The following is a 26,751-nucleotide window of genomic DNA, read 5'->3' as shown; positions in this document are numbered from 1 at the left end:
GTTAAAAATCACACAACACCAGATTATAGCCCAACAGATTTAGTTGGAAGCACACTAGCTTTTGGAGTGCTGTTCCTTCATCAGGTGGTTGTGGAGTACACAATTGTAAAACACAAAATTCATAGCATTTATTGTACTCCTGATGAAGGAGCAGCGCTCTAAAAGCTAGTGCTTCCAAATAAACTGTTGAACTGTAACCTGGTGTTGTATGATCTTAAGTTTGTACGCCCCAGTCCAACACTGGCATTTCCAAATCAGAAATTCTCAAGTTGCCATAGGTGAATTTTGTGCTGTTTGACAGATTTGACAGCATTCTTGAGAATCCTGGCATATCTTGCAGCAGTTGGAGAAGGAATAAAGCATGCTTCCAATTTTTTTCTGCGTTTGTAGCTGTTTTCGGAGAGCCTGGAGAGAGGAGTACATGCCTACCGGATGGGGGTGTCTGGAATGCAGGGGAAAGGCTGACTTCTGACACAGTAGGAGTGCCAACACATGCATAATAACACTACAATGTCATAAGCCTGCTTGTTTGAGTCTTGCCTTGATTGCAACCTATTGGTTTATGAGCTGGGAGACAAAAATGGGCACATTTGGCTACATAAGCTGCAAGAATGAACATTTGAAGGCGGGGTCACTCTCTGAGGCACTTTGACCTCGCCCACAGAGGCTTGCGTAGTTGCGAAGGAAGAGGTTGTGCCAGGCGAGGGAGCGGGAAGGGGAGTTTGAAAGAGACTTTTGGGTTTTCTTTACCCCCCCCAAAAAAAAACTTTACGTGCGTCTTATTTGCCCCGGGGCCTTGCCTCCAGGACTCTCCGGCCGTTGCAGATAGGGTCTCAGCTGGAAGATGGAGGGTTGCACGGGGGCCTGGAGCTTGAGCGTGCTGCTGCTGCTGGCCGGTGCGGCCCTGTGCCAGCCCCCGGCGGGGGTGCAGCAACTGGGCGACACGAACTGGACCCTGATCCTGAGCGGCGAGTGGATGTTGCAATTGTAAGTGGCAACATGGGAATGGAACGTGGCCCGGAGCGCGCGGGGCGGGGAACCCCCTTCCCCTTCTGTGTGTGTATCCCCGGGAAGGGAATCCCCTGCTTCTGGGGGCGTGCGCGCGCGCGGCGGGACAATGACCCGGCAGCAGCCCAGGGAATCCCCTCCTGCTCAGTGACAAGTGAGTTGCAGCAGCAAAGGAGGGCGGCAATGAATGCAGAGCGCTGGGCCCTCATTCTCCGGAAACTCTTGCACGCTGAATCATCATTTGGGTTGCACGTATCTCTTTAATTTTTTTTTGGGGGGGGTGGAAACAGTGTTGCAATTGCAAGCTCCAGTCTGCTGTTGCAAACCATTTTCTGGGTAAGTGGTGCTGGAAGAGCACAGCACTTCAGGCAGCATCCGAGGCAGTTGCAAACCATTGGCGACCTCCCCCTGCTGTTGTAAAATCATTGAGCACACCCATGCAAATTGGGCGCTCAACTCCTTCCTACCCCCCCCTTTGCATTTTCCTTCCTACCCCCCCTTTGCATTTTCCTTCCTACCCCCCCATCCTTTGCATTTTCCTTCCTACCCCCCCATCCTTTGCATTTTCCTTCCTACCCCCCATCCTTTGCATTTTCCTTCCTACCCCCCCATCCTTTGCATTTTCCTTCCTAGCCCCCTTCCTTTGCATTTTCCTTCCTACCCCCCCTCCTTTGCATTTTCCTTCCTACCCCCCTCCTTTGCATTTTCCTTCCTACCCCCTCATCCTTTGCATTTTCCTTCCTACCCCCTCATCCTTTGCATTTTCCTTCCTACCCCCTCATCCTTTGCATTTTCCTTCCTACCCCCTCATCCTTTGCATTTTCCTTCCTCCCCCCATCCTTTGCATTTTCCTTCCTCCCCCCCATCCTTTGCATTTTCCTTCCTCCCCCCCCATCCTTTGCATTTTCCCTCCTCTGCTCAAATGTGCACTTTGTCCACGCCCTCTTTCCCTGCCTCACCTTTGTAAATCGTGGTGCTGTGCCACCCCATTGCAAATTCACCTTTTAAACCCCTTCCTGCCCTCTCCACCCACCTGCCCCGCCCCGCCCCGCCCCGCCCCACTGCAGGTTGCAGATTTTCTCCCGTTCAAGTATTTTGCCTGTCGCAGAATATGCATGAAGATTTGGGATATAAGAATGCAAAATTATAAGTGTTTTCAATCTGCCTGTTCAGATATGTTATAATACACCCCTGGAGCAGGTGGAACCTGAAACCAGGCCTCCTGGCTCAGAGGTAGGGATACTACCGCTGTGGCACAAGGGCCCAAGTGACATAATTATGAACTTCCTTGGGACTGCACTTTCACTAAGGCTTGTGGTCAGGTACTCTTCCTCCATTACTTTAGCTGTCTTCTGCTTGCCCTCAAAATATTTGGGGCCAAGTGTATGTTCAAAAGGAGTTGTTTTTCAGCAAAATCGACTGCACCAAGAAGGCAGCTAAAAACTTCTGTGATTTTTCTCCCCTCAACTCCCCCCCTTTGTTTTTCATTTGATGATTCTGCTTGAATATTCCTCAGTCTTGTGCTTGAACAGAAGCAGGAGTTGATTATTTGGCCCTTTGAGCCTGGTCTGCCATTCAATAACATTGTGGCCAATCAGACTGTAGTCTTAACTCGGCATTCTGTCTTGAACCCAGTAACCCTTGACTCCCTTATCTGTTGAAAATCTGCCTATCTCAGGGTCAGAAATGCTGAGTGACCCAGCTCTGCTTAGAAGTGCCCAAAGGCTAACTACACTGAGAGAAGAAACTGGCTGATCTCTCCCTTAAATGGGAAACTTCATTTTAAAATTTTATTTCCTGTGTTGTGTCTTTTCATGTAATTTTGATAAAAACTCTGCCACGAATATATATCTTTAACATGCTCTGATGAGATATGAGGGAGATAAACCTCATGCAGAGTTGGCTAGTGTTTGGTAGTTCTTGTAAAATAATCGGACGGGAAGCTTGTTCAGAGTAAAACTTTGCAGAAATGCAAAGTGCAGGATTTGCTTTTGTAAAACTTTTAAAATTTAGCATAAAAGTAGTCAAAGGTGTTTTGTAAGCTAATTTTCAATGAGGCAGTTATTTAATGATCTAAAGTTTATCTGTTCTCTGATTTCAGTGAGCATATGGATTTTATTGAGACTCTGTCACGTTGAGGATGCTTTGGACATGTTGTCTGGTGGTATTGGGCATTTCAGAAATGCAGTCCAGTCTTGCAAACAAGAGTGTGCGAATAAAAATGAACAAATCTTGCCATTTTTCTGAATCAGGCTTCCTGTCATGCGCTGTCAGTCGAAAATAGAAACAGCGACAATGTATAATCGTCTGGTGCCTTTCACGTCAAGAAGCCTCTGGCATTGTTTCACAAGAGTGTTGTGTAACATCGGAGTCCCGTTAGGGAGATGTGGAGGCTGATGACCAGAAGCTTAGTCAAAGGGACAGATTTTAAAGAAGGAAGTGGACACTGAGAGATGTGTTGGGAGAGAATACCAGAGCTTTGGGATCTGTATAGGCAAAAAGGAGAATGGAGATCTTGAACTCAAAGACAAACCAGAGTCTTTCCCATGAGGTTTCCCATTTAAGGGAGAGATCAGCCAGTTTCTTCTCTCAGTGTAGTTAGCCTTTGGGCATTTCTACGCAGAGCTGGGTCACTCAGCATTTCTGACCCTAAGATGGATACCAACTCGCAGTGAGTGAGGCCTTTGGCTCACTGGCCTTCATCAGTCAGGGCATTGAGTATAGAAGTTGAGAAGCTATGTTGCAGTTGTACAGGACGTTGGTGAGGCCGCACTTGGAATATTGTGTCCAGTTTTGGTCCCCTTGCTATAGGAAGGATGTTATTTAACTGGAAAGAGTGCAGAGGAAATTTGCAAGGATGTTGCCAGGACTCTAGGGTCTCAGGTTGAATAAGATAGGACTTTTTTCTTTAGAGCATAGGCTTGGTGCATGGGTAATGATGTCTCACAAACTTGATTGAGTTGTTTTTGAAGAAGTAACAAAGAGGATTGATGAGGGCAGATGAGGACGCGATCTACATGGATTTCAGTAAGGTGTTCGTTAAGGTTCCCCATGGGAGACTGGTAAGCAAGGTTAGATCTCATGGACTCCAGGGAGAACTAGCCATTTGGATACAGAACTGGCTCAAAGGTAGAAGACAGAGGCTGGTGGTGGAAGGTTGCTTTTCAGACTGGAGCCTGTGACCAGTGCTGTACCACAAGAATCGATGCTGGGTCCACTACTTTTCATCATTATATATAAATGATTTGGATGTGAGCATAAGTGGCATAGCTAGTAAGTTTGCTGATAACACTTTGCAGATACTTCCAAAAGGCCTTGGATAAGATGCCTTAAGGGAGGCTGCTGAGTCAGGTGAGGGCCTGTGGTGTTCAAGGTGAGCGACTGGTATGGATTGAGGATTGACTGTCCGACAGAAGGCAGAGAGTTGGGATAAAAGGTTCTTTTTCGGAATGCAGCTGGTGACAAGTGGGGTCCTGAGGGTTCAGTGTTGGGGCTGCGGCTGCTCACTTTAATGATATTAATGATCTGGATGAAGGGACTGGGGGCATTCTGGCGAAGTTCACCAATGATATGAAGTTAGGTGGACAGGCAGATAATACTGAGGAGGTTGGGAGGCTGCAGAAAGATCTAGACAGTTTGGGAGAGTGGTCCAGGAAATGGCTGATGAAATTCAACGTGAGCAAGTGCGAGGTCTTGCACTTTGGAAAAAAGAATACAAGCATGCACTATTTTTGAAATGGTGAGAAAATTCATCAAGCCAAAGTACAAAGCGATCTGGGAATGCTAGTCCAGGATTCTGTAAAGGTTGGTTTGCAGGTTGAGTCCGTGATTAAGAAAGTAAATGTAATGTTGTCATTTATCTCAAGGTTTGGAATATAAAACCAGCAGTGTGCTTCTGAGACTATTTAAAGCTCTGGTTAGGCCCCATTTAGAATATGTGTCCAATTTTGGCCCCCACACCTCACTGGCACTGGAGTGTGTCCAGTGGAGATTCACACAGATGATCCCTGGAATGGTAGGCCTAACATATGATGAACGGCTGAGGATCCTGGGATTGTATTCATTAGAGTTTAGAAGGTTGAAGGGAGATCTAATAGAAACTTACAAGATAATGCATGGCTTAGAAAAGGTGGATGCTGGGAATTTGTTTCCTTTAGGTGGGGAGACGAGGACCCGTGGACACAGCCTTAAAATTAGAGGGGGTAAATTTAGAACAGAAATGCGGAGACATTTCTTCAGCCAGAGAGTAGTGGGCCTGTGGAATTCATTGTCACAGAGCGCAATGGAGGCTGGGCTGTTAAATGTCTTCAAGGCAGAGATTGATAAATTCTTGATCTCTTGGGAGAGTGAGGGTAAGTGGAATTGAAATTCCCATCAGCCATGATTAAATGGCGGAGTGGGCTAGATGGGCTGAATGGCCGTACTTCCACTCCTATGTCTTATGGTCTTAGGGATACCAAAATTGGAGGTGTAGTGGACAGCGAAGATGGTTACCTGAGAGTACGATGGGATCTTGATCAGGTGGGTCAATGGACTGAGGTAGGCAGATGGAGTTTAGTTTAGATAAATGTGAGGTGCTGCATTTTGGGAAAGCAAATCTTAGCAGGACTTATACACTTAATGGTAAGGTCCTCAGGAGTGTTGCTGAATAAAGAGACCCAGGAGTGCGAGTTCATAGCTCCTTGAAAGTGGAGTCGCAGGTAGGTAGGATAGTGAAGAAGGCGTTTGGTATGCTTTGTACTTTACCCTCACTCTTCCAGTAGCCTTCATTCCTTGCGAGATCAAGAATTTATCAATCTCTGCCTTGAAGACATTTAATATTGGTCAGAGTATTGAGTATAGGAGTTTGGAGGTCATGTTGCGGCTGTATAGGACATTGGTTAGGCCACTTATGGAATATTGTGTGCAATTCTGGTCTCCTTATTGTAAGGATGTTGTGAAACTTGAAAGAGTTCAGAAAAGATTTACAAGGATGTTGCCAGGGTTGGAGGGTTTGAGCTATAGGGAGAGGCTGAATAGGCTGGGGCTGTTTTCCCTGAGGCTGAGGGGTGACCTTATAGAGGGGCATGGATAGGGTAAATAGGCAAACTCTTTTCCTTGGGGTCGGGGAGTCCAGAACTAGAGGGCATAGGTTTAGGGTGAGAGGGGAAAGACATAAAAGAGACCTAAGGGGCAACCTTTTCACGCAGAGGGTGGTATGTGTATGGAATGAGCTGCCAGAGGAAGAGGTGGAGGCTGATACAATTGCAACATTTAAAAGGCATCTGGATGGGGTATATGAATAGGAAGAGTTTGGAGGGATATGAGCCGGGTGCTAGATATGGGTGGGGCTAGATTGGGATGGGATATCTGGTCGGCATGGACGGGTTGGACCGAAGGGTCTGTTTCCATGCTGTATGTCTGTATGACTATATGACTGAGGGAGGCTCTGACAGAAGTGTATAAGGTCATGAGAGGCATGGATAGAGTGAGCGCACTCAGTCATTTTCCCAGGGTGGGGGAATCGAGGACTAGAGGCCATCAGTTTAAGGTTAGAGGGGGAAGAATGAAAGGGAATGTGAGGGGCAACTGTTTTACACAGAGGGTGGTACACATATCGAATGAGCTGCCATTAGAAGTGGGTGAGGCTGAGGTTAACAACATTTTAAGGCATTTGGGCAAATACATGGATAAGAGAGGTTTAGAAGGATGTGGGCCAAGTGCAGGCAGATGGGCCCAACGTAGATGGACATTTTGGTGGCCGTGGATCAGTTTGGACCAAAGAGTCTGTCTCTGTGCTGTCGGACCCGATGAAAGAGATCAGCGACTGAAGTGACAAATGATGTTATCAAAGAGTCGGGAAATTGCTGAAATGGTTTGCAATTTCATTTTGCTGCTGGTTTCTGCTGAAATGGTTGTGTTTTATCTGATGGGTCCTCCCCACCGTTCATCGAGATGTAAGATCAGTCTGAGAGACTTGTTGCCACTGTCCTGTTTCCTGATGAGGATCTACTTGGTCTGGCATGGCGTGGTCCAGGACTACTACTTGGTAGTCCAGTGAGAACCAAAGAATAACTGATGGAAGGGTACAACATGAGTTGGAAAAAGCCTGAATGTATTCAGTTAGACTTTTTGGGCTGAAAACCGAGCCATAAATGAGGTGGTACAGTGTGTTCAGCACTTCGCACAAATGTTTTTGTTCAGCCATATACTGGTGAAGAGGAAAATCAGGGCTGGTTAGGGTGAGTGGGGAAGGATATAAAAGGGACCTAAGGGGCTACCTTTTCACACAGAGGGTGGTGCATGTATGGAATGAGCTGCCAGAGGAAGTGCTCGAAATGTCTATTCTCCTGCTCCTTGGATGCTGCCCGATCAGCTGTGTTTTTCCAGCACCACACTCTCGACTCTGCTAGAGGAACTGGTGGAGGCTGGTACAGTCACAGCTTTGAAAAGGTTTCTGGATGGGGACATGAATAGGAAGGTTTTGGAGGAATATGGGCCAAGTGCTAGCAAATGGGACGAAATTAGGTTAGGATATCTGGTTGGCAGGGTTGGAGGATTTGAGCTATAGGGAGAGCTTGAATAGGCTGGGGCTGTTTTCCCTGGAGCATCAGAGGCTGTGGGGTGACCTAATAGAGATCTATAAAATCATGAGGAACATGGATAGGGTAAATAGACAAAGTCTCTTCCCTGGCGTGGGGAAGTCCAGAACTGGAGGGCATAGGTTTAGGGTGAGAGGAGAAAGATATAAAAGAGACCTAAGGGGCAACTTTTTCACACTGAGGGTGGTACGTGTGTGGAATGAGCTGCCAGAGGATGTGGTGGAGGCTGGTACAATTACAACATTTAAAAGTCAGCTGGATGGGTTTATGAATAGGAAGGGTTTGGAGGGATATGGGCCAGGTGCTGGCAAGTGGGACTAGATTAATTTAGGATATCTGGTCGGCATGGACGAGTTGGACTGAAGGGTCTGTTTCTGTGCTGTACATCTCCATGACTAAGTGTTCGAGAGCAAATGTGGGTGAATTTTACTTTGTTTGAGTATGTGACAATAATTAACTGAGGTATTCGATTTCACCACCCCACCCCCCACCCCAACCAACCCACGCGAAGTCTATTTAATTCCTGAAAGTGACAGGAGGTTTCGGCTCCTGCTAGTTGTCCCAGGGTTTATCCAGTCAGAATGAGAGGCAGAGTAAAAGTCAGAGTTGCTCATGGTTGCGAAAAGTGTGGCCCTGTTGTAGAGTTTGTCATTCTGTTTATCTGATGCCTCAGCTTTTGGGGACACGTTAATGAAATGCAGCTTGTCTGCTGCAGTGCGCCAAGGAAGAAGTGCCCCTCGCTTTTCACCAACGTGGGGAATTTGGAGTGGCTTCATTTTCAAGTTGCATTATTGTGGCTGAATTGTGCTTGTGGGAAAATATCTTCACTTTAATGGGTAATTTATTCCTGTGTTTGCGTGCGTAGAAAACTCAAGAGTAGAAACGGGTTATCTTTCAGAGATCTGTTTGAACCGGATAATGGAGTGGGTGCAGTATATTTAACTCAAGTGTGACTCCACCCCCACTGCGTTTATTTAAGATTGGTGCTTGACAATACAGAGCCTTACGTTGTGTTTACCTTTTCGAAAACATAACAAGTATGTGCATTTTTTTTAAAAAGTACCTATTTTTCTAAAATGTTAAACACAGCTAAATTAACACTGTCATTTCAGAACAATATCTGGCTTGCTCTGAAAATATAACCTTGTTGCATCCATTCCTTTTGAAGGTTGTGATGTGGTTTCGGAGTTAACTATGGAAAATAAGGCTAGGTAATTTGAAAGCTTTGGTAGCATGATTTGGAGATGCCGGTGTTGGACTGGGGTGTACAAAGTTTAAAAATCACACAACAGCAGATTATAGTCCAACAGGTTTATTTGGAAGCACTGGTTTAAAATTGGAAGTACTCCACAACCACCTGGTGAAGGAGCAACGCTCCAAAAGCTAGTGCTTCCAGTTAAACCTGTTGGACTATAACCTGGTGTTGTGTGATTTTTTTTTAGCTTTGGTAGCAGCATTATGGGCAGAAGACAAGACAGGAGATGAGATTAGATTCCCTACAGTGTGGAAACAGGCCCTTCGGCCCAACCAGTCCACACCGATTCTCCGAAGAGTAGCCCACCCAGATCCATTTCCCCCCCTGACTAATGCATCTAATACTACGGGCAATTTAGCCTGGCCAATTCACCTGATTTGCACATCTTTGGGTAATATAGCCTAAGTTTTCATGGAATCCCTACAGTGTGGAAACAGGCCATTTGGCCCAACAAGTCCACACCGACCCTCCAAATAACATCCCGCCCAGACCCATTCCGTTACCGTATTATCCTATATTATCCCTAACCAATGCAGCAAGCCTACACATCCCTGAACATTGGCCAAAGCTAAATTGACCATAATCTACTTAATCTGCACACTACTCCCTTTCCGATATGACCACCCTTGGCCTCCTCCATTGCCAAAACAAACCACGGCGGCCTATTGGAGGAACAACCCCTTACCTTCCACCTGGGCAGCCTACAGCCCGGAGGACTCCACACTGAGTTCTCCAATTTCAAATAACCTCCCCCTCCCCATCCCCTGACTCTCTTCCCAGCCCCTCACCCTCCCTCCCACTGCTCCCTGTCATCAACCAGATTCATTCCTCCCATTGACCAACCAGGTCGAACCCTCTACCTGTCTTCACCTATCCCCACTTCACCATCCTGCCCACACCAGCACTTTTATCTGCAGCTCCCCTCCCACCCCCATTCCCAATCCCAATCCTGAAATTGGGTTACACCCAAAATGCCGATTTTTCCACCTGCTGATGTTGCCTGGCTTGCTGTGTTCTTCCAATGTCCAGCCAGTCACCTTTGGACTGCAGCAGAATACCTGGAGGAAACCCACGCGCACACGGGATGTTCAAACTGCACACAGCCATGACCCCCGAGGCTGGAATCGAACCCGGGTCTCTGGTGCTGTGAGGCAGCAGTGCTAACCACTGAGCCACCGTGTCGTTAAATGTTTTTAAGCTCAGAGGTGGGGGTGGTAATGAAAGATGCAGAACCCAGCCTTGAGACTTCACTTGTGTGATCTCGCCAGTATCCCTCTGAGCTGAGAGCTCTCCCTGTTTGTTGATCCCCTTGACGATTAGCATATTATTCCCAGTGAGCTTCTTTCTGCAGTGCAGCTGAAAGATCTTATACTGTCTGCAATCCATCCTTTACAGGTTACAGAGCAGACTCATCAATGTTAGCAGCAATGAACAATGGGTTTATTTTTAAACTGAGCCATTTCCATATTTTGACTCCTAATACTTGATATCCACTTGAATGTCCGCAGCGGTGATTGAGAACAGTCGATGCATGAGAATGGTCCACCTCTTGTTTTCAGTCAGTACTGTATTGTTTTAGCTGCGAGCTGATTTATGAATTGAAGTGCTGTGATGTGCATCGTCAAAGGTGAGGTTATGTTTAATGGGACAAGGTCTGTATGGACTTCAGTAAGGCTTTCGATAAGGTTCCCCTCATGAGAGACTGGTTAGCAAGGTTAGATCACACGAAATACAGGGAGAGCTAACCATTCGGATACAGAAGGTAGAAGACAGAGGGTGGTGGTGGAGGGTTGTTTTTAAGACTGGAGACCTGTGATCAGTGGAGTGCCACAAGGATCGGTGCTGGGTCCTCTACTTTTTGTCATTTACATAAATTATTTGGATGTGAACATAGGAGGTTTTGCTGGTAAGTTTGCAGATGACACCAAAATTGGAGGTGTCGTGGACAGCGAAGATGGTTACCTCAGATTACAATGGGATCTTGATCAGATGGGCCAATGGGCTGAGAATTGGTAGACGGAGTTTAATTTGGATAAATGCGAGGTGCTGCATTTATTAAGAGCAAATCTTAGCAGGACTTATACACTTAATGGTAAAGTCCTGGGGAGTGTTGCTGAACAAAGAGACCTTGGAGTGCAGGTTCATAGTTCCTTGAAAGTGGAGTCTCAGGTAGATAAGATCGTGAAGAAGGTGTTTGGTATGCTTTCCTTTATTGGTCAGAGTATTGAGTACAGGAGTTAGGAGGTCATGTTGCGGCTGTACAGGACATTGGTTAGGCCACTTTTGGAATATTGCATGCAGTTCTGTTCTCCTTCCTTTTGGAAAGATGTTGTGAAACTTGAAAGGGTCCAGTAAAGATTTACAAGAATGTTGCCCGGGTTGGAGGATTTGAGCTATAGGAAGAGGCTAAACAGGCTGGGGCTGTTTTCCTTGGGGTGTCGGAGGCTGAGGGGTGACTTTATAGAGGTTTATAAAATCATGAGGGGCATGGATAGGGTAAATAGGCAAAGTCTTTTCCCTGGGGTCGGGGAGTCCAGAACTAGAGGGTTTAGGGTGAGAGGGGAAAGATATAAAAGAGACCGACGGGACAACGTCTTCATGCAGAGGGTGGTACTGGTATGCAATGAGCTGCCAGAGGAAGTGGTGGAGGCTGGTACAATTATAACATTTAAATGGTATCTGGATGGGTATACGAATAGAAAGGGTTTAGAGGGTTATGGGGTGGGTGCTGACAGGTGGGACTAGATTAGGTTGGAATATCTGGTCAGCATGGACAAGTTGAACCAAAGGATCTGTTTCCGTGCTGTAATTCCCTATGACTCTAAGGTAATAACACAGGACGAACAAGCCTGAGAATGTGTATGCAATGAGCTGCCAGAGGAAGTGGTGGAGGCTGGTGTAAATGCAGTATTTGAAAGGTATCTGGATGGGTATATGAATAGGAAGGGTTTAGAAGGGTATGGGCTAAATGCTGCCAAACGGGACTAGTTTAGTTTGGGAAAGTTGTTTAGTGTGGAGGAGTTAGACCGAAGGTTCTGTTTCCGTGCTGTGTGAGCCTTGTTTCTAAAAATAAAGGGCAGCACGGTGGCTCAGTGGTTAGCACTGCTGCTTCACAACACCAGGGACTCGGGTTCGATTCCAGTCTCGGATGACTGTCTGTGTGGAGTTTACACATTCTCCCTGTGTCTGCGTGGGTTTCCTCTGGGTACTCTGGTTTCTTCCCACAGTCCAAAGATGTGCAGGTCAGGTGGATTGGCCATGCTAAATTGTCCCATCGTGTTCAGGGTTGTGTAGATTAGGTGCATTAGTTAGGAGTAAATGTAGAGTAACACGGTCGGGGAATGGGTCTGGGTGGGATACTCTCCTAGGGGTCGGTGCGGACTTGTTGGGTCTGTATTCACACTGCAGGGATTCTATCTTCCATTTTGTTAAAGTGTTCGCTTATCCCCTTTTTAAATAAAGCACTGGTCTGACCTCCATGCGAGTCCAAACCTGCACACCATAGTTGACTATTAACTGCTTCTTGAGGGTAGTTAGGGACGGGCCAACAAATGTTGGCTGAGACGGTGATACCGAGATCCCACGGATGGATGAACCAAGCGGCTGGTTCAGGCAAATGTCCACGGTGAGCGGGGCTACTGAGACTCCCTCTTTGAGTTTGGATTTGAGACAGAGTCTTTGCCCCTCCGCCTGACTCAAGAGCCTGTGGTGGGAGCTAAAAGGAATGATTGTGCCGTGAGGGGACGTGGTGGTTGTAATGTTACTGGATCAGCAATGAGGAGCCCAGCTTCATGATGGGAAGGCCTAAGATCAAACCTCTCTGCGTGGTAACTGAATTCAACTCGCACTAACTTCTTGAATAAAACAAGCTCACCAAATCAAAGACCCCCTACAGTGTGGAAAGAGGCACTTCGGCGCATCAAGTCTACACCAACCCTTTGAAGAGAAACCCACCAAGACCCATTCCTCTACTCTATTGTCCTATATTTACCCCTGACCCAAGCACCTAATCTAGACATCCCTGGACACTATGGGCAATTTACCATGGCCACTTCACCTAACCTGCACATCTTTTGAATTTAATGCTTCCTCACTTGTTATAAAAAATCAGAGGGGCTGAATGGCCTACTCCTGCTGCCATGCCAGCTCTTTGGTTTGTGTAAAACTCCATGTTTGAACATTTATGCTTTGATTTGTTTTCTTTTTCTCATTCCCTCCCACAGTCACGCCCCATGGTGCCCGGCGTGTAAGCAAATCCAGGCAGACTGGGAGGATCTCGGGAAGTCTGGCGGGGAGCTCGGCATCCATGTTGGAAAGATAGATGTCACTCGGGAGCCAGGTACGTGGAGAGTTAGTCTCTTTATCAAACCCGTGTAGCTTATTCTCTCTGGGCGTGGTTTGTGAATCCTTGCATTGTAGAGGGGTTGTAGGTCGGGCTGGCAGCCTCTGAGACGGACAGCAGTAGTGGCTGTGGGGAGGACCCTCTGGTGTTTCAGCCATGGGTCCAAACACCAGTCATGAGATGGAGACCATGCTAACAGGCAGTTTGACGGGATTGTGAGGCCGTTCAGCCGATTGTGTCTGCTCCAGCTCCTCCAACGAGTGCCATTACCCACTCCCCATGCACCATTTCTATCTTAATAACCATCCAATGCCCCCTCGGATTCCACAGTCGAAGCCTACCTCCACTACATTTCCAAGCGATGCATTCCACATCTCCAACAACTCATTGGATTAGACTGTTTCATCGCTGCTTTTACACATGCCTCTAGTTCTCTCTCTGTCTCTCTCTCTGTCTCTCTCTCTGTCTCTCTCTCTGTCTCTCTCTCTGTCTCTCTCTCTGTCTCTCTCTCTGTCTCTCTCTCTGTCTCTCTCTCTGTCTCTCTCTCTGTCTCTCTCTCTGTCTCTCTCTCTGTCTCTCTCTCTGTCTCTCTCTGCCCTCCTCTTCCTCCTCCTTCATTCCTTCCCCTCCACTCACTCACCCTCCTTCCTCCTCCTCCTACTCCCCCTCCTCCTTCCTCCCTTCTGCTCCTCCCCCCTCCGGGTTCGATCCCAGCCTCGGGTGACTGTCTGTATGGAGTTTCTCCCTGTGTCTGAGTGAGGTTCCTTCAGACGCTCCTGTTACCTCCCACAGTCCACAGATGAGCCGGTTGGATTGGCTGTAGGAAATTGTCCACAGTGTCTGGTTAGATAGATTGGCCATGCTAAATTGCCCAGAGTGTGCAGGGATGGGAAGACTAGCTGCATGAGCCATGGGAAATACAGGGATAAGGTAGTGGGGTAGGTCTGTGCGGGATGCACTTTGGATGGTCAGTGCAGACTTGATGGGCCGCACAGTAGGGATTCTGTGATTCAATGGTAAGGCGTAAGTTGTCTGGGTAGACAGCAAGGTTTATTCTCTAGGTCAGGGCAGCCCCTCACTGTTCTAAGAGGGGCCCCAGCTCTGATGTTGTTGACCCACCATCACGTGCTCTTTATCTGTCGATGGATGTTGTACAGTAGAAGGAGTTCTGTGGCCTGAAAGCTGAGGCTGATAATTGGCTGGGTGCCTTGCGCTTGGGCCACTGTCCTTTGCGTTTGGACCACTCCGACCCTCTGTCCACTCACAACCAACTCCTGCAGCGACATAGCACCATTTGTCAAGCAGGGCCTGTGCGGGGGGGGCAGGAGGGAGCAGTTTTCGGGAACTGTGGACGCTGGAGATCTGAAATAGAAACAGAAATTGCTGGAGAAACTCAGCAGGTCTGGCAGCACCTGGGGAGAGAGAAACAAGAGGTAACAATTTACGTCCGGTGACCCTTCAGGGCTACTTTCTCTCTCCACAGATGCTGCCAGAGCTGCTGAGTTTCTGCAGCAGTTTCTGACTTTTGTTAGCGAAATGTTTGTGTCCTGAAGTTTTTGTTTCCAAATGGGGCGAAGAGTGGATGGGACTGAGCTGCAAACGTATCTGTGGCCGTACTGACTGATTTCAACATTGTCACGCCTCCTGGAGGTGATTGGGAGGGTCGCGTGGATTTTATAGAGATGTTGGACCCCTTGTCTAATGATGTTGCCCTCTCTTGGGGTATTTTGTGGCTAATAGAACATTACAGGCCTTTCGGCCCTCTGTTGCACTGACCTGTGAAACCAATCTGAAGCCCATCTAACCTACATTATTCTGTTTTCATCCATGTGTTCATCCAATGATCATTTAAATGCCCTTTAAAGTTGGTGAGTCTATTACTGTTGTGGGCCGGCCGTTCCACGCCCCTAATACTCTGAGTAAAGGAACTGCCTCTGACATCTGTCCTATGTATATCATCCCTCAGTTTAAAGCTATGTCCCTCGTGTTAGCCATCACCATCCGAGGAAAAAGGCTCTCGCTGTCCACCCAGTCTAATCCTCTGATTATCTTGTATGTCTCAATTAAGTCACCTCTTAACTTCCTTCTCTCTCATGAAAACAGCCTCGAGTCCCTCAGCCTTTCCTCATAGGCCTTGCCCTCCAAAGCAGGCAACATTGTGGACTTTCTCCAGGGATCCGGGTCAGAAACCTACCCACTGAGAGCTACTGACCAATCAGAGCAAGGCAACTCCCTGCTCAACACCCCCACCCCAGCAGTGGCTGCTGTGGGAATGACGCCCACTGGATTCCCTTAAGATGCAGGAGCAGAATTAGGTCGTTCGGCCCATCGAGTCAGCTCCACCATTTGTTCATGGCTGGTATATTTCTCAACCCCATTCTCCTGCCTCGTCACCTTTAAACTTTGATCTGTTAAGGCCCTGCATGTAAGTAATATAGGGAGGGTTCTGGGCTGGGGAGGAGGTTTGTATGGGAAGGAGGGAGGGGCAACTGGATTGTGGGTAGTAATTGAAAGGGGATGATCTCTTCCTGATGCCACCTTCCTCAAAGGGTCATCAGTCTGTGGAATTCACTACCCCGGAGTGCTGTGGATAAACTTAAGGAAGAGAGAGCCAGATTTTTAATTAGCAAAGGTAATGTCACCATTGTCTTAACAGCCCATTGTCCTGCACTGTCATTGGAGAGCGACAGCTTGGGGTGTTTTAAACTGAGGGTACCCACACCTCTGTGACGAGAGAACTTGAGAAGGAAAGTCCTTCGTGGTCACTTCAGCTGATGGTGGGAATTGAACCCACATTGTGGGCATCACTCTGTACAACAAATCAGCTGTGCAGCCAGTTGAGCTAACCAGCTCCTGAGTTAATTAGTAACGGGTTCTGGGGAGTGGACAGGAACGTTGACTTGAGGCTGAGATGATATTGCTGTGATCAGACTGTATGGGGTAGCTGGTCGGAAAGGCCTACTCCTGCTCCTCCTAGCTCCGATGTCAATCGCTGTTCCCATGGCAGTGTTCAAAGCCGAAAAGTGCATTGCTTAACACTGCAGTTTAGTATTTGATTTTTATTCATAGGTGAACCCAGGTTTGGGAAGTGCTCACGTCTAAGCTATGGAGGACACTCCATAAAGCAGCTAATATCGTCTGCGCTGTAGTGTGGTATGTTTGGAGGTGGGAGGGCACTTAATCAGGTGGAAGGGTGCTTTGAGAATGAACCCATCACCGTCCTGCTTCTGTCAAAATGGAGGGCATCCTGTTGGTTGCCAGTGAAGGCCCTAAATGGACAATTAATGCCACCACAGTCAATATTAAAGCTGAAAATGTGTTGCTGGAAAAGCGCAGCAGGTCAGGCAGCATCCAAGGAACAGGAAATTTGACGTTTCGGGCATAAGCCCTTCATCAGGAATTTTCCTGTTCCTTGGAAGATGCCTGACCTGCTGCGCTTTTCCAGCAACACATTTTCAGCTCTGATACTCCAGCATCTGCAGTCCTCACTTTCTCCTCACAGTCAATATTAACCCAACAACAGCTGGACTGGTCTTCACCAAAGGATGGCCACAAGCAACCAGACCGCTGTGGACTGGCCGGGAGCAGAAGGGGGGAGAGTGGGTTCCTTCTTCCAAAAGGCACTTGTGCCTGATTGAGGAAGCTGGCATAGGGCAGTGGTCATCCCTTGCGATGCACTGCACCACACCCCCCAGCTCCTCCCTTCCTTCCCATCTGATTCCCTTTACTCATTAAACTTCTGCCTATCTCCTCCTCCAGTTTATTCACTACACTCTTTCACAGATTCATGATCCTTTGTGAGAGAAGTAATTCCTCCTCATCTGTACTTTAAATCTACCACCCCCCTTATCTGAAAACTAGGACCTATCATTCCAGGTTGCCTCACAAGGGGAAACATCCTCTCTCCATCTTCAGAGGAAACTCCAATATCCAAAGGACAGTGGGCGGGGAGAATTTTGATAGGTTAATTGAATGCTGGATAACATAGTTTAGACGAGCATTGGAATCTTGCCGGATAATCCGATATTCAGATAATCAAATTCTGAATGATCAAGGTTCCTCTGTTAATTCGCTTCAGCATCTCATGTAGCTCTCCTCTCATTCTTCTAAACATGACTGAAAATAGCTCCAATCTGCTCAATCTCTCCTCATTTGGCAAGCCTTTCATCTCTGGAATTAATCTAGTTGAGTCTTCTCTGAGCTGCCTCGGATGCAACTAAATCCTTCCTCAGTTAAGGAGACCAGAACTGACAGCAAGGTTTGCTCGTGCTGCAAGGGAGGGTTTAAACAAGATTGGCAGCGGGTAGGGATCCTCAACAGCAGGGAGGCAAGTGTGAGGCTGGAAGGAGATACACTAATCAGAAATACTAAGTTGAAGAGATGGGTCAGGCTGGAACACGGCAGAGAGCCTGTTGGATTAAATTGCGTCGACCTCAATACAAGAGTGCTGACAGGTAAGGGCGATGAACTCAGAGCGTGGCTAGGTACATGGGACTGGGATCTTACAGCCATTACAGAAACATAGCTAAGGGAGGGACAGGACTGGCAGCTTCATGTGCCAGGGTATAGGTGCTTTAGGCAGGACAGAGGTGGAGGAAGGAGGGGAGGGGGAGTTACATTACTGCTGTGATACTCATGTTAATCAGAAATGAGAGATGAAATAATGGAAGGATCATCCAGTGAGGCTTTGTGGATGGAGCTAAGAAATAAGAAGGGGATGGTGACATTGAGGTTGTACTACAGGCCCCCAAATAGTGAATGGGAATTAGAGGACCAAATATGCAGGGAGACTGGGGAGATTTGCAGGAGCAATTGAGTTGTCATAGCAGGGGATTTTAATTTTCCTAAAATAGGCTGGGACTGACATAGCGTTAAGGGCTCAGACCGAGTGGAATTTGTTAAGTGCATTCATGAAAGTTTCTTCTATAGAGGGTCCTACTCGGGGAAAGGGCAAAACTTGACCTACTGTTGGGAAATAGGGCAAGACAGGTGAGGGAGGTGACAGGGAGCACTTTGGGACCAGTGACCATAGTTCTATTAATTTTAAAATAGTTATGGAGAGGGACAAAACTGGTCTACAGCTTCAGCTTCTAAATTGGGGCAAGGCTGGAATTAGACAGGAGCTTGCAGGCATTGATCGGAGTAGTTTGCAGGCAAAGGGACCTCCGGCAAGTGGGAGGCCTTTAGAAGTGAGATAGCTAGAGTTCAAGGTCTATATATTCTTGTGAGGGTGAAGGGCAAGGTTGATGGGAATACGGAACCCTGGATGACAAGAGATATTGAGGCTTTGACCAGAAAAAAGGAGGAAGCGTGGCTCAGGTACAGGCAGCTAGGATCAGGGGAATCCCTGGAGGTACGCAGGGAATATAGGAATTTGCCGAAGGAAATCAGGAGGGCAAAAAGGGGGCACGAGATAGCCTTGGTTGAGAAGGTTAGGGTGAATCTAAGGAGGTCTTTTAAGTATATTTAAAGAAAAATGAATAACTAGAGAGAGAATAGGGCCCCTCAAGGATCAAAGTGGACGTGTGTGTGTGTGTGTGTGTGGGGGGGGGGGGGGGGGGGGAAACCGCAGAAGATGGGCGATGTTCTCGATGAATATTTCTCTGTTTATCGTGGAGAAAAACATAAAGATTTGAGAATTAGGGGAGGTTAGTGGTGTGACCTTGGAGACCGTCCATATCACAGTCGATGTATTAGAATGTATGAAGGTGGATAAACCTCCTGGTCCTGATCAAATCTATCCAAGAACACTCCAAGAGGTCAGAGAAGAAACTGTGGGAGCCCTGGCTGATATTTTTGCATCATCTTTAACCGCCGGTGAGATACTGGAGGGTAGTGAAGATTGTGCCATTATTCAGGAAGGGCTACAAAGGAAAGCCTGGGAACTATAGGTCAGTAAGCCTAACATCTGTGCTGGTTAGCACTGCTGCCTCACAGCACCAGGGTCCCAGATTCAATTTCTAGCCTCGGGTGTGGAGTTTGCATATTCTCCCCGTGGCTGCATGTGTTTCCTCCGGGTTCCTCCCACAGTCCAAAGATGTGCAGGTCAGGTGAATTGGCCAGGCTAAATCGTCCATAGTGTTAGGTGCATTAAGTCAGAGGGGAATGAGTCTGTGTGGTTTACTCTTCGGAGGGTCGGTGTGGACTTGTTGGGCTGAAGGGCCTGTTTCCACACTGTGGGGAATATAATCTAATCACAGAGATGTACAGCATGGAAACAGATCCTTTGGTCCAACCCGTCCATGCCAACCAGATATTCCAACCCAATCTAGTCCCACCTGCCAGCACCTGGCCAATTTCCCTCCAAACCCTTCCTATTCATATACCCATCCAGATGCCTTTTAAATGTTGTAATTATACCAGCCTCCACCACTTCCTCTGGCAGCTCATTCCATACACGTACCACTCTCTGTGTGAAAATGTTGCCCCTTAGGTCTCTTTTATATCTTTCCCCTCTCACCCTAAACCTATGCCTCTCTAGTTCTGGACTCCCCCACCCCAGGGAAAAGACTTTGTCTATTTATCCTATCCATGCCCCTCATAATTTTATAAACCTCTATCAGGTCACCCCTCAGCCTCTGACGCTCCAGGGAAATCATCCCCAGATTTGGTCTCAGTTATAAGGAGAGGTTGGACAAGCTAGGACTTTTTTCTTTTAGGGCGTAGGAGACTGAGGGGGTATCTTATAGGAGTGTATAAAATTATGAGAGGCATGGATAGGGTGAATATGCTCCAGTCTTTTTTTCCAGGGTTGGGGAATTGAGGACTAGCGGGCATCAGTTTAAGGTTAGAGGGGAAAGAATAAAAGGGAACCTGAGGGGCAACTTTGTTTACACAGTGGGTGGCACACATATGGAATGAGCTGCCAGTGGAAGTGTTTGAGGCTGGTGCATTAACAACGTTTAAAAGGCATTTGGACAAATATGTGGATAGAAAAGGATTAGAAGGATATGGGCCAAGTGTAGGGAAATGGGGTTAGCGTGGACAGACATTTTGGTCAGCATGGACTAGTTTGGGCCAAAGGGCCTGTCTCCATGCTGTAGGACTCTGTCTCTCTTGTAGGTACCATCTCCTCATTGCCTTGTACAGTTGCAGTCACACTTCCTACTTTTATATTCCAGTCCTTTAGCAATATAATTCCTCCTTTTCACCTGCTGTAACTTTGAGGGACACCCTGATCCCTCAACGCTGAAGTATTTTCATGTTTCTCTCCATTTTGCATGATAAATTGTCTTATATGTCTGACCAAAATGGCAAATCAACCACTTACCTTTTTGAAATCTTTCATTGTTTGCAATGTGTGTACTTGCAGTTCGATTCCATTCCTTTCAAACACAGTGCATGTGATTGTTATATCCAATTCTAGTCAGCTGTTATAGGAAGGAAGTTATTAAACTGGAGAGGGTTCAGAAGAGATTTACCAGGATGTTGGGCGTGGAAGGTTTGAGTTATAAAGAAACTCTTTTCACTGGAGTGTAGGAGGTTGAGGGGTGATCTTAGAGGTTTATAAATTAATGACGGATATGGATAGAGTTTATGGTAGTTGTCTTTTCCCTCGGATGGGAGAGTTCAATACTAGGGGGGTGACAGGAGAGACATTTTTAAGGTCAGAGAAGAGAGATTTAAAAAGGACATGAGGGGCACATCTTTTCGTGTGTGGAATGAACTATCAGAGGAAGTGGCGGACATGGGTACAGTTACAGCATTTAAAAGACATTTGGATGGACACATGTATCGGAAAGGTGTAGAGAGATATAGGCCAGGAATAGCAGGTGGGACGAGTTTAGTTTGGGATTAGGGTCTGCATGGACCGAAGGGTCTGTTTCCGTGCTGTATGACTCAGAGACCTTCAGAATGACAGTCCCTGCTGACAAGAACCAAGTTGATAAAATCGCAACTTGAATCGGAAAGTATCCGCGCTTGCTAATCATTGCAAAACCTTGTACATTGCAGAAGGAATAACTTTGCTGTAATCTGCACCATACGGCGTCTCTTAGAATCTGGATGAGCAAATTAGTCTAATCAGCCTTGAGAATCTTCTGTAGAAAAAGAGGAAATCTTAATATGTGCACTTCAGTTGATGGAACATGTTTGTGTCAATTAGGTTAATTTAAGAAATGAATTTGCAGAAAACTATCCTGCTTGGAGTGTCATTCCAGGCACTTGAGTATAAAAACTGAGGTGGGACATTGCAAGTCAGGGAGCACTGCTGTATAGAAGGGGCCGTCTTTCAGGTTAGAGAACGGAGGGCCTGTACGCTCTCCAGTTGATGTAAAGAATCCCTCAGCACTGTTTCAAACAAGAGGTAAGGTTGGGAGAGGGGGATTTATCCCCAGAATCTCAACCAATGATTATTTCACCATCACCAAAACAGGCTGGCTGGTTATTGAAAAGATAACGTTGCTATAGTCACGGAGCCAGACCCTTCGGTCCAACCAGTCCATGCCAAACACAGTCCCAACCTATACTAGTCCCACTTGCCTGCATCTGGCCCATGTCCCTCCAAACCTTTCCTATTCATGTACTTACCCAAATATCTTTTAAACATTGTAATTGTACCCACATCCATCCCTTCCTCGGGTCTGGATGTAAGTTTGCTCACTGAGCTGGAAGGTTTGTTTTCAGACGCTTCGTCACCACATCAGAAAACATTATCAGTGAGCCACCGGTGAAGCGCTGGTGTCATGTCCCGCTTTCTATTTATGTGTTCAACCTTTTTTTGGATTAGTGATGTCATTTCCTGTGGTGGTGATGCCACTTCCTGTTATTTTTCTGGGATCCAAATCGATGTGTTTATTGATCAAGTTCCGGTTGGAATGCCGTGCTTCGAGGAATTCTTGTGCGTTTCTTTGTTTGGCTTGTCCTAAGATGGATGTGTTGTCCCACTCGAAGTGGTGTCCTTCCTCATTCCAACCGGAACACTATCAACAAACACATCGATTTGGACCCCATCTACCACCCGCTGAGGAAAAAGAACAGGAAATGACAGCATGAACCCAAGGAAACACATAAATAGAAAGTGGGACATAACACCAGCGCTTGACCGGAGGCTCACTGTTGACATTATGTAATATGATGACAAAACGTCTGAAAACGAACCTTCCAGCTCAGTAAGCAAACTTACACCCAGAACCTCAACCTGAGCTACAAAAGTTGCTGACTTCCTCAGGAAGCTTATTCCATACATGAGCCACCATTTGTGTTTTTTAAAATTAATTACTCCTGTGTCTTTTTTCAATCTCTCTCCTTTCACCTTAAAAATGTCCCCCTTGGTCTTGAAATCCCTCATCCTGGGGAAAAGACAATTACCATTAACTCTGTCTGTACCCCTCATTATTTTATCAACTTCAATAAGGTCACCTCCCACGCTCCAGTGAAAAATGTCCCCAACTGGTGGAGAGTTTAACCTGAGGGTCGCCATGTCTCAGGTGTGGGGGAGAGGTGGAGAAGAGTGCTCCATGGTTAACTCGGCGTTTTTGTATTTCAAAAATATACTTTATTCATAAATATACTTACACCGTGACTGAAACAGTTCGGTTCTGTAGAGTAGTATATGAAGGAAAAAACCCAAGGCATTTCTTACTTCAACAAGATTATATTTACGTATATTTGAGGCATCAGGAGGGTCTGATAACTGAACAGGCCCCTATTTAACTTCAGCAGGAAGACCTCAGACAGTGGTCTTTCCCCACGGCGTATTGGTGGCTGCTGTCCCAAGCTTCAGTGTGTCTTGCAGCACGTAGTCCTGGTCCTTGGAATGTGCCGGTCTGCAACACTCGGTCAGGGTCTGGTGTGAGAATCGAGCCCACACTGTGAACAGCACTCTGCGTCGCAAACCAGCCGTCCAACCAACTGAGCTGGTCATTGTCACATGGTTAGCACAGGGTGGCATGGGCAAGTAGGACCGAAGGGCCTGTTCCCGTGCTATCGACCTTACCTCCTGGTCGCTCACGAGGGCTTGTTGTGTGCATTTCTTCCATTACAACTGTGGTCACACCTCCACAGATACTTGAATTTTAAATTGCTCTGAAGCAGGCGGTCATAATCGACGCTATGAAAATGCAGGTTTTGAAATCTGGAACTTCTGTTTAGTAAACTATATTAGTCAGACTGCATTTGTAAACATTTGTAAAAAAAAATGTGTTTGCTAGTGAAATAATGAAGTAAGTGGGCTGTAATGATCCAGGGAAATCTTTCAAAGTGTATTGATGTCATTTAGACAATTGGGACATGTCCTATGATTTATCTCAAATAAATTGGTACAAAATATAAACTGAGGATCAAATTGCTCTTGTTTGTGATATTGGCTTAATTAGGCAAGGCTGTATTGGAAATTCTGGGGTAGGTGATGTTTCTGTGTTCAGATCGGGCTCAACAATTAGAAGGCCTTTATGCAAGGGAACTGTACTACAAAGAACGTGGATTTATGTTGCGTTTCATTGTACCCTCCAGAAGCTTCACAGCTGAGAACTTCCTTAATGAGCCGTACTCCCTGCTGTTCAGATACAGTAGCGGTTTGTGGGAAGCACATTATGGTGCTGTGGTGGTAATGATGTTGGGCAAACAATTCAGACCTGGAGGGGAAGACCAATAGAACATCTAAACCAACATACTGGAGCTCCATTCTGCAGTACACCAAGGGAGTTGTGGAAATAATGTGGACAGAAGATATTGAAGTGTTTGATCAGCCATGATTCATAAACATAAAGATGGGAGCAGGCCATTCAGCCCTTCAATCCTGCTGCATGGTCATCCAGGTGTTCCCTGTTTTCTCCCCATATTTAATAGTCTGCCGAATCCCCATTCAGCCCATTGACCAATACGCTAAAGAGCGTCTCAGCCAGACCCACCCCATCTCTGTAAGCCTACGTTTCCCATGGCTTATCTTCATAGCCTGGACACTGTGGGCAATTTAGCATGGCCAACCCACCCTAACCTGCACATCTCTGTGACTGTGGGAGGAAACCGGAGCTCCCGGAAGAAATCCACACAGACACTGGGGAGAACGTGGAAGCTCCACACAGGCAGTTGCCCGAGGCTGGAATCGAACCAGTGTCCCTGGTCCTGGCCCTGTGAGGCAGCAGTGCTGCCCATAATAAAGGTGATACTTATTTCCTTAAGTGGTGGAGCAGGTTTGACCCTGTTCCTTTGTTTGGACAAGTTGACGGGAGTGAGGTTTAGTCTCCTGGTGTATCTCACAAATTATTTGTTTCTTTTTCCTTCTGGAGAAAGGAGAAATTGAAACTTAGGTGAAAATGAATAGACTCTGGAACTAAAAGCTTGACCTTCTTAGTGGTGACCATGACAACAGTCAGATATGGTTGTTGTAGAAAGCCCAGGCCCTTTTCACTTATGTCCTTTATAGGGAAGGGAATCTGCCATCTGTACCTGGTCTGGCCTACACGTGACTCCAGAGCCATGGGGTTGGCTTTTGAGTTGCCCCCTGAAAATTACTCTCACAGGGCACTCTGCGATTAGGGCTGGACAATGAATGCTGACCTTGCCCATGACGGTCTTAACCCATGGGGAAAAATGAGACGTTAATAATGTTTCTCCCAGTGTTAGGATCCATCACATCCAGTAGCTGGTGGGAGTGAGCTCTGTTTTCAGGAAGCCTGGCTCTGGGGGTATGACACAAACTGGACGTTTGTCAGACACCTATCAGGACGCAACTCCCTCTCGATCAGCGTTCTGAGTATTCCTGAACCACGTGGACTGGAGCAGCTCACCAGGGACAGGGGAATAACAGCTGGGCCAGCCAGTCATGCCCACATCCTGGGAATGTGGCTTCTCGTTCCAGGAAGTGAGCTCATGTTTCGTGTTAATGTTTTGACTTCAGAGCTCCTTTAATGAGAGGCCAGGCAATCCTCATTGTGGGGGATGGAGTATCCAGTGGTTTCCTGCTCTACTAGAAGTTGGGAAAGCCATCTGGAGGTTTGTTGGTGAAGATCCTAAAACCTACTAATCAGCCCTTTTGAAGAGAGAGAGAGAGAGAGTGGCGGAAACACTAACATCTTTTAAACTTGGGTTTGAATCGGCCTCTGCATTTTTGAGAAGCTTTCTTTTAATGCTTGTGAATACAGACGCTGTTCAGAAAATAAAATGTTGATTTGTAGGAGGAAGCATGCAACAGAAAGTGTAAATAGCGAAGGCCTTTTCCCCAGACTAGGGGAGTCCAAAACTAGATGGTATAGGTTTCAGGTGAGAGGGGAAAGGTTTAAAAGGGGCCTAATGGGTGACATTTTTCACACAGAGGGTGGTACAGGTATGGAATGAGCTGCCAGAAGATGTGGAGGCTGGTACAATTACAACATTTAAAAGTGAAAGATCGCACAACACCAGGTTATAGTCCAACAGGTTTTTTTGGAAGCATAGCTCTTGGAGCGCTGCTCCTTCATCAGATGGTTGTGGAGGGCACAATTGTAAGACACAGAATTTACAGCAAAAGTGTGTGCAATTCTGTGTCTCACAATTGTGTACTCCACAACCACCTGATGAAGGAACAGCGGTCCGAAAGCTAGTGCTTCCAAATAAACCTGTTGGACTATAACCTGGTGTTGTGTGATTTTTCACATTGTCCACCCCAGTCCAACGCCAGCACCTCCACATCATAACACTTAAAAGGATGGGTGTATGAGTAGGAAGGGTTTAGAGTGATAAGAGCCAAGTGCTAGCAAGTGGAACTAGATTAGGTTCGGATATCTGGGTCGGCATGGATGAGTTGGACCGAAGAGTCTGTTTCTGTGCTGTTTGATTCCATGCTGTTAACAACAGTGCTTTGACTAGAGACTTTGGCTGTAGAGTCGGCTATTGGTCTGTTCAGTTGTTGATGCCAACATGCTTATATCCCCCCCCCCCCCCCCCGCGGCCAAAAAGATACTCAAAGCGTGTGATGTCTGATTCTTTGAAGAAAGCGGCACAGTTTGGGATTAGCGACCACCAGTCGCTTCAGAGCAGTCACTTCAAGGGTTCGGTCATAGTTGCAGCTACTGCAGTGGGTGCATGCGAGTGTGCCCAGGGATGCACACAAAAACAGAAGTTGCTGGAAAAGCTCAGCAGGTCCGGCAGGGTCTGTGGAGAGAGAAAGCAGAGTGACCCTCCCTCAGAACAGCGGACACGAAACATTAACTCTGATTTCTCTCCACCAATGCTGCCGGACCTGCTGAGCTTTTCCAGCAACTTCTGTTTCTGATTTCCAGCGTCCACATTTCTTTTGATTTGTATTTAGTGCCTGGAGTCCCTGCTGAGTCTGTGTACAGTTGCACCACCTAGTGTTGCAGACATCATCGGTTGAATGATCTGAATGTTTTCTGACCCTGAAGTGGGAAGATTTCATGGGAATTAGTCCTGTGACATGACCAGCCTTGAGATGCGACTCCAACTGCAGCACTGCCACATGTAATTGTATTCCTGTATCCTCAGTTACAACGCCATTGTGTTTATTATTGTAAATGCATCTTGACTTAAGAATTACAGAGATTTAGAGCACAACTTCGGTTCAACTTGTCCATGCTGACCGGTTATCCTAAATTAATCTAGTTCCATTTGCCAGCACTTGGTCTGTA

The 26,751-nt window shown here is 46.8% G+C and overlaps 1 protein-coding gene across 2 annotated transcripts in view; it reads left to right on the top strand.

Annotated features, from left to right (window-relative positions):
• The first annotated feature begins 615 nt into the window (after positions 1 to 615).
• Positions 616 to 26,751, top strand: part of tmx4 (thioredoxin-related transmembrane protein 4) — a 57,959-nt gene continuing 31,823 nt past the window's right edge. Inside the window, exons 1-2 of one of the 2 annotated variants that reach the window (XM_060831824.1) lie at positions 616 to 987; positions 13,068 to 13,183. In XM_060831824.1, the coding sequence (XP_060687807.1) occupies positions 845 to 987; positions 13,068 to 13,183 (259 nt within the window). In that variant the 5' untranslated portion in view covers positions 616 to 844. The remainder of the gene's footprint in view (positions 988 to 13,067; positions 13,184 to 26,751) is intronic. The other variant, XM_060831825.1, reaches the window with a different exon arrangement.

Source organism: Hemiscyllium ocellatum, chromosome 10 (assembly GCF_020745735.1).
Source record: "Hemiscyllium ocellatum isolate sHemOce1 chromosome 10, sHemOce1.pat.X.cur, whole genome shotgun sequence".
NCBI classification, from domain to species: domain Eukaryota; kingdom Metazoa; phylum Chordata; class Chondrichthyes; order Orectolobiformes; family Hemiscylliidae; genus Hemiscyllium; species Hemiscyllium ocellatum.
This window is presented reverse-complemented; position numbering and strand designations above follow the sequence as displayed.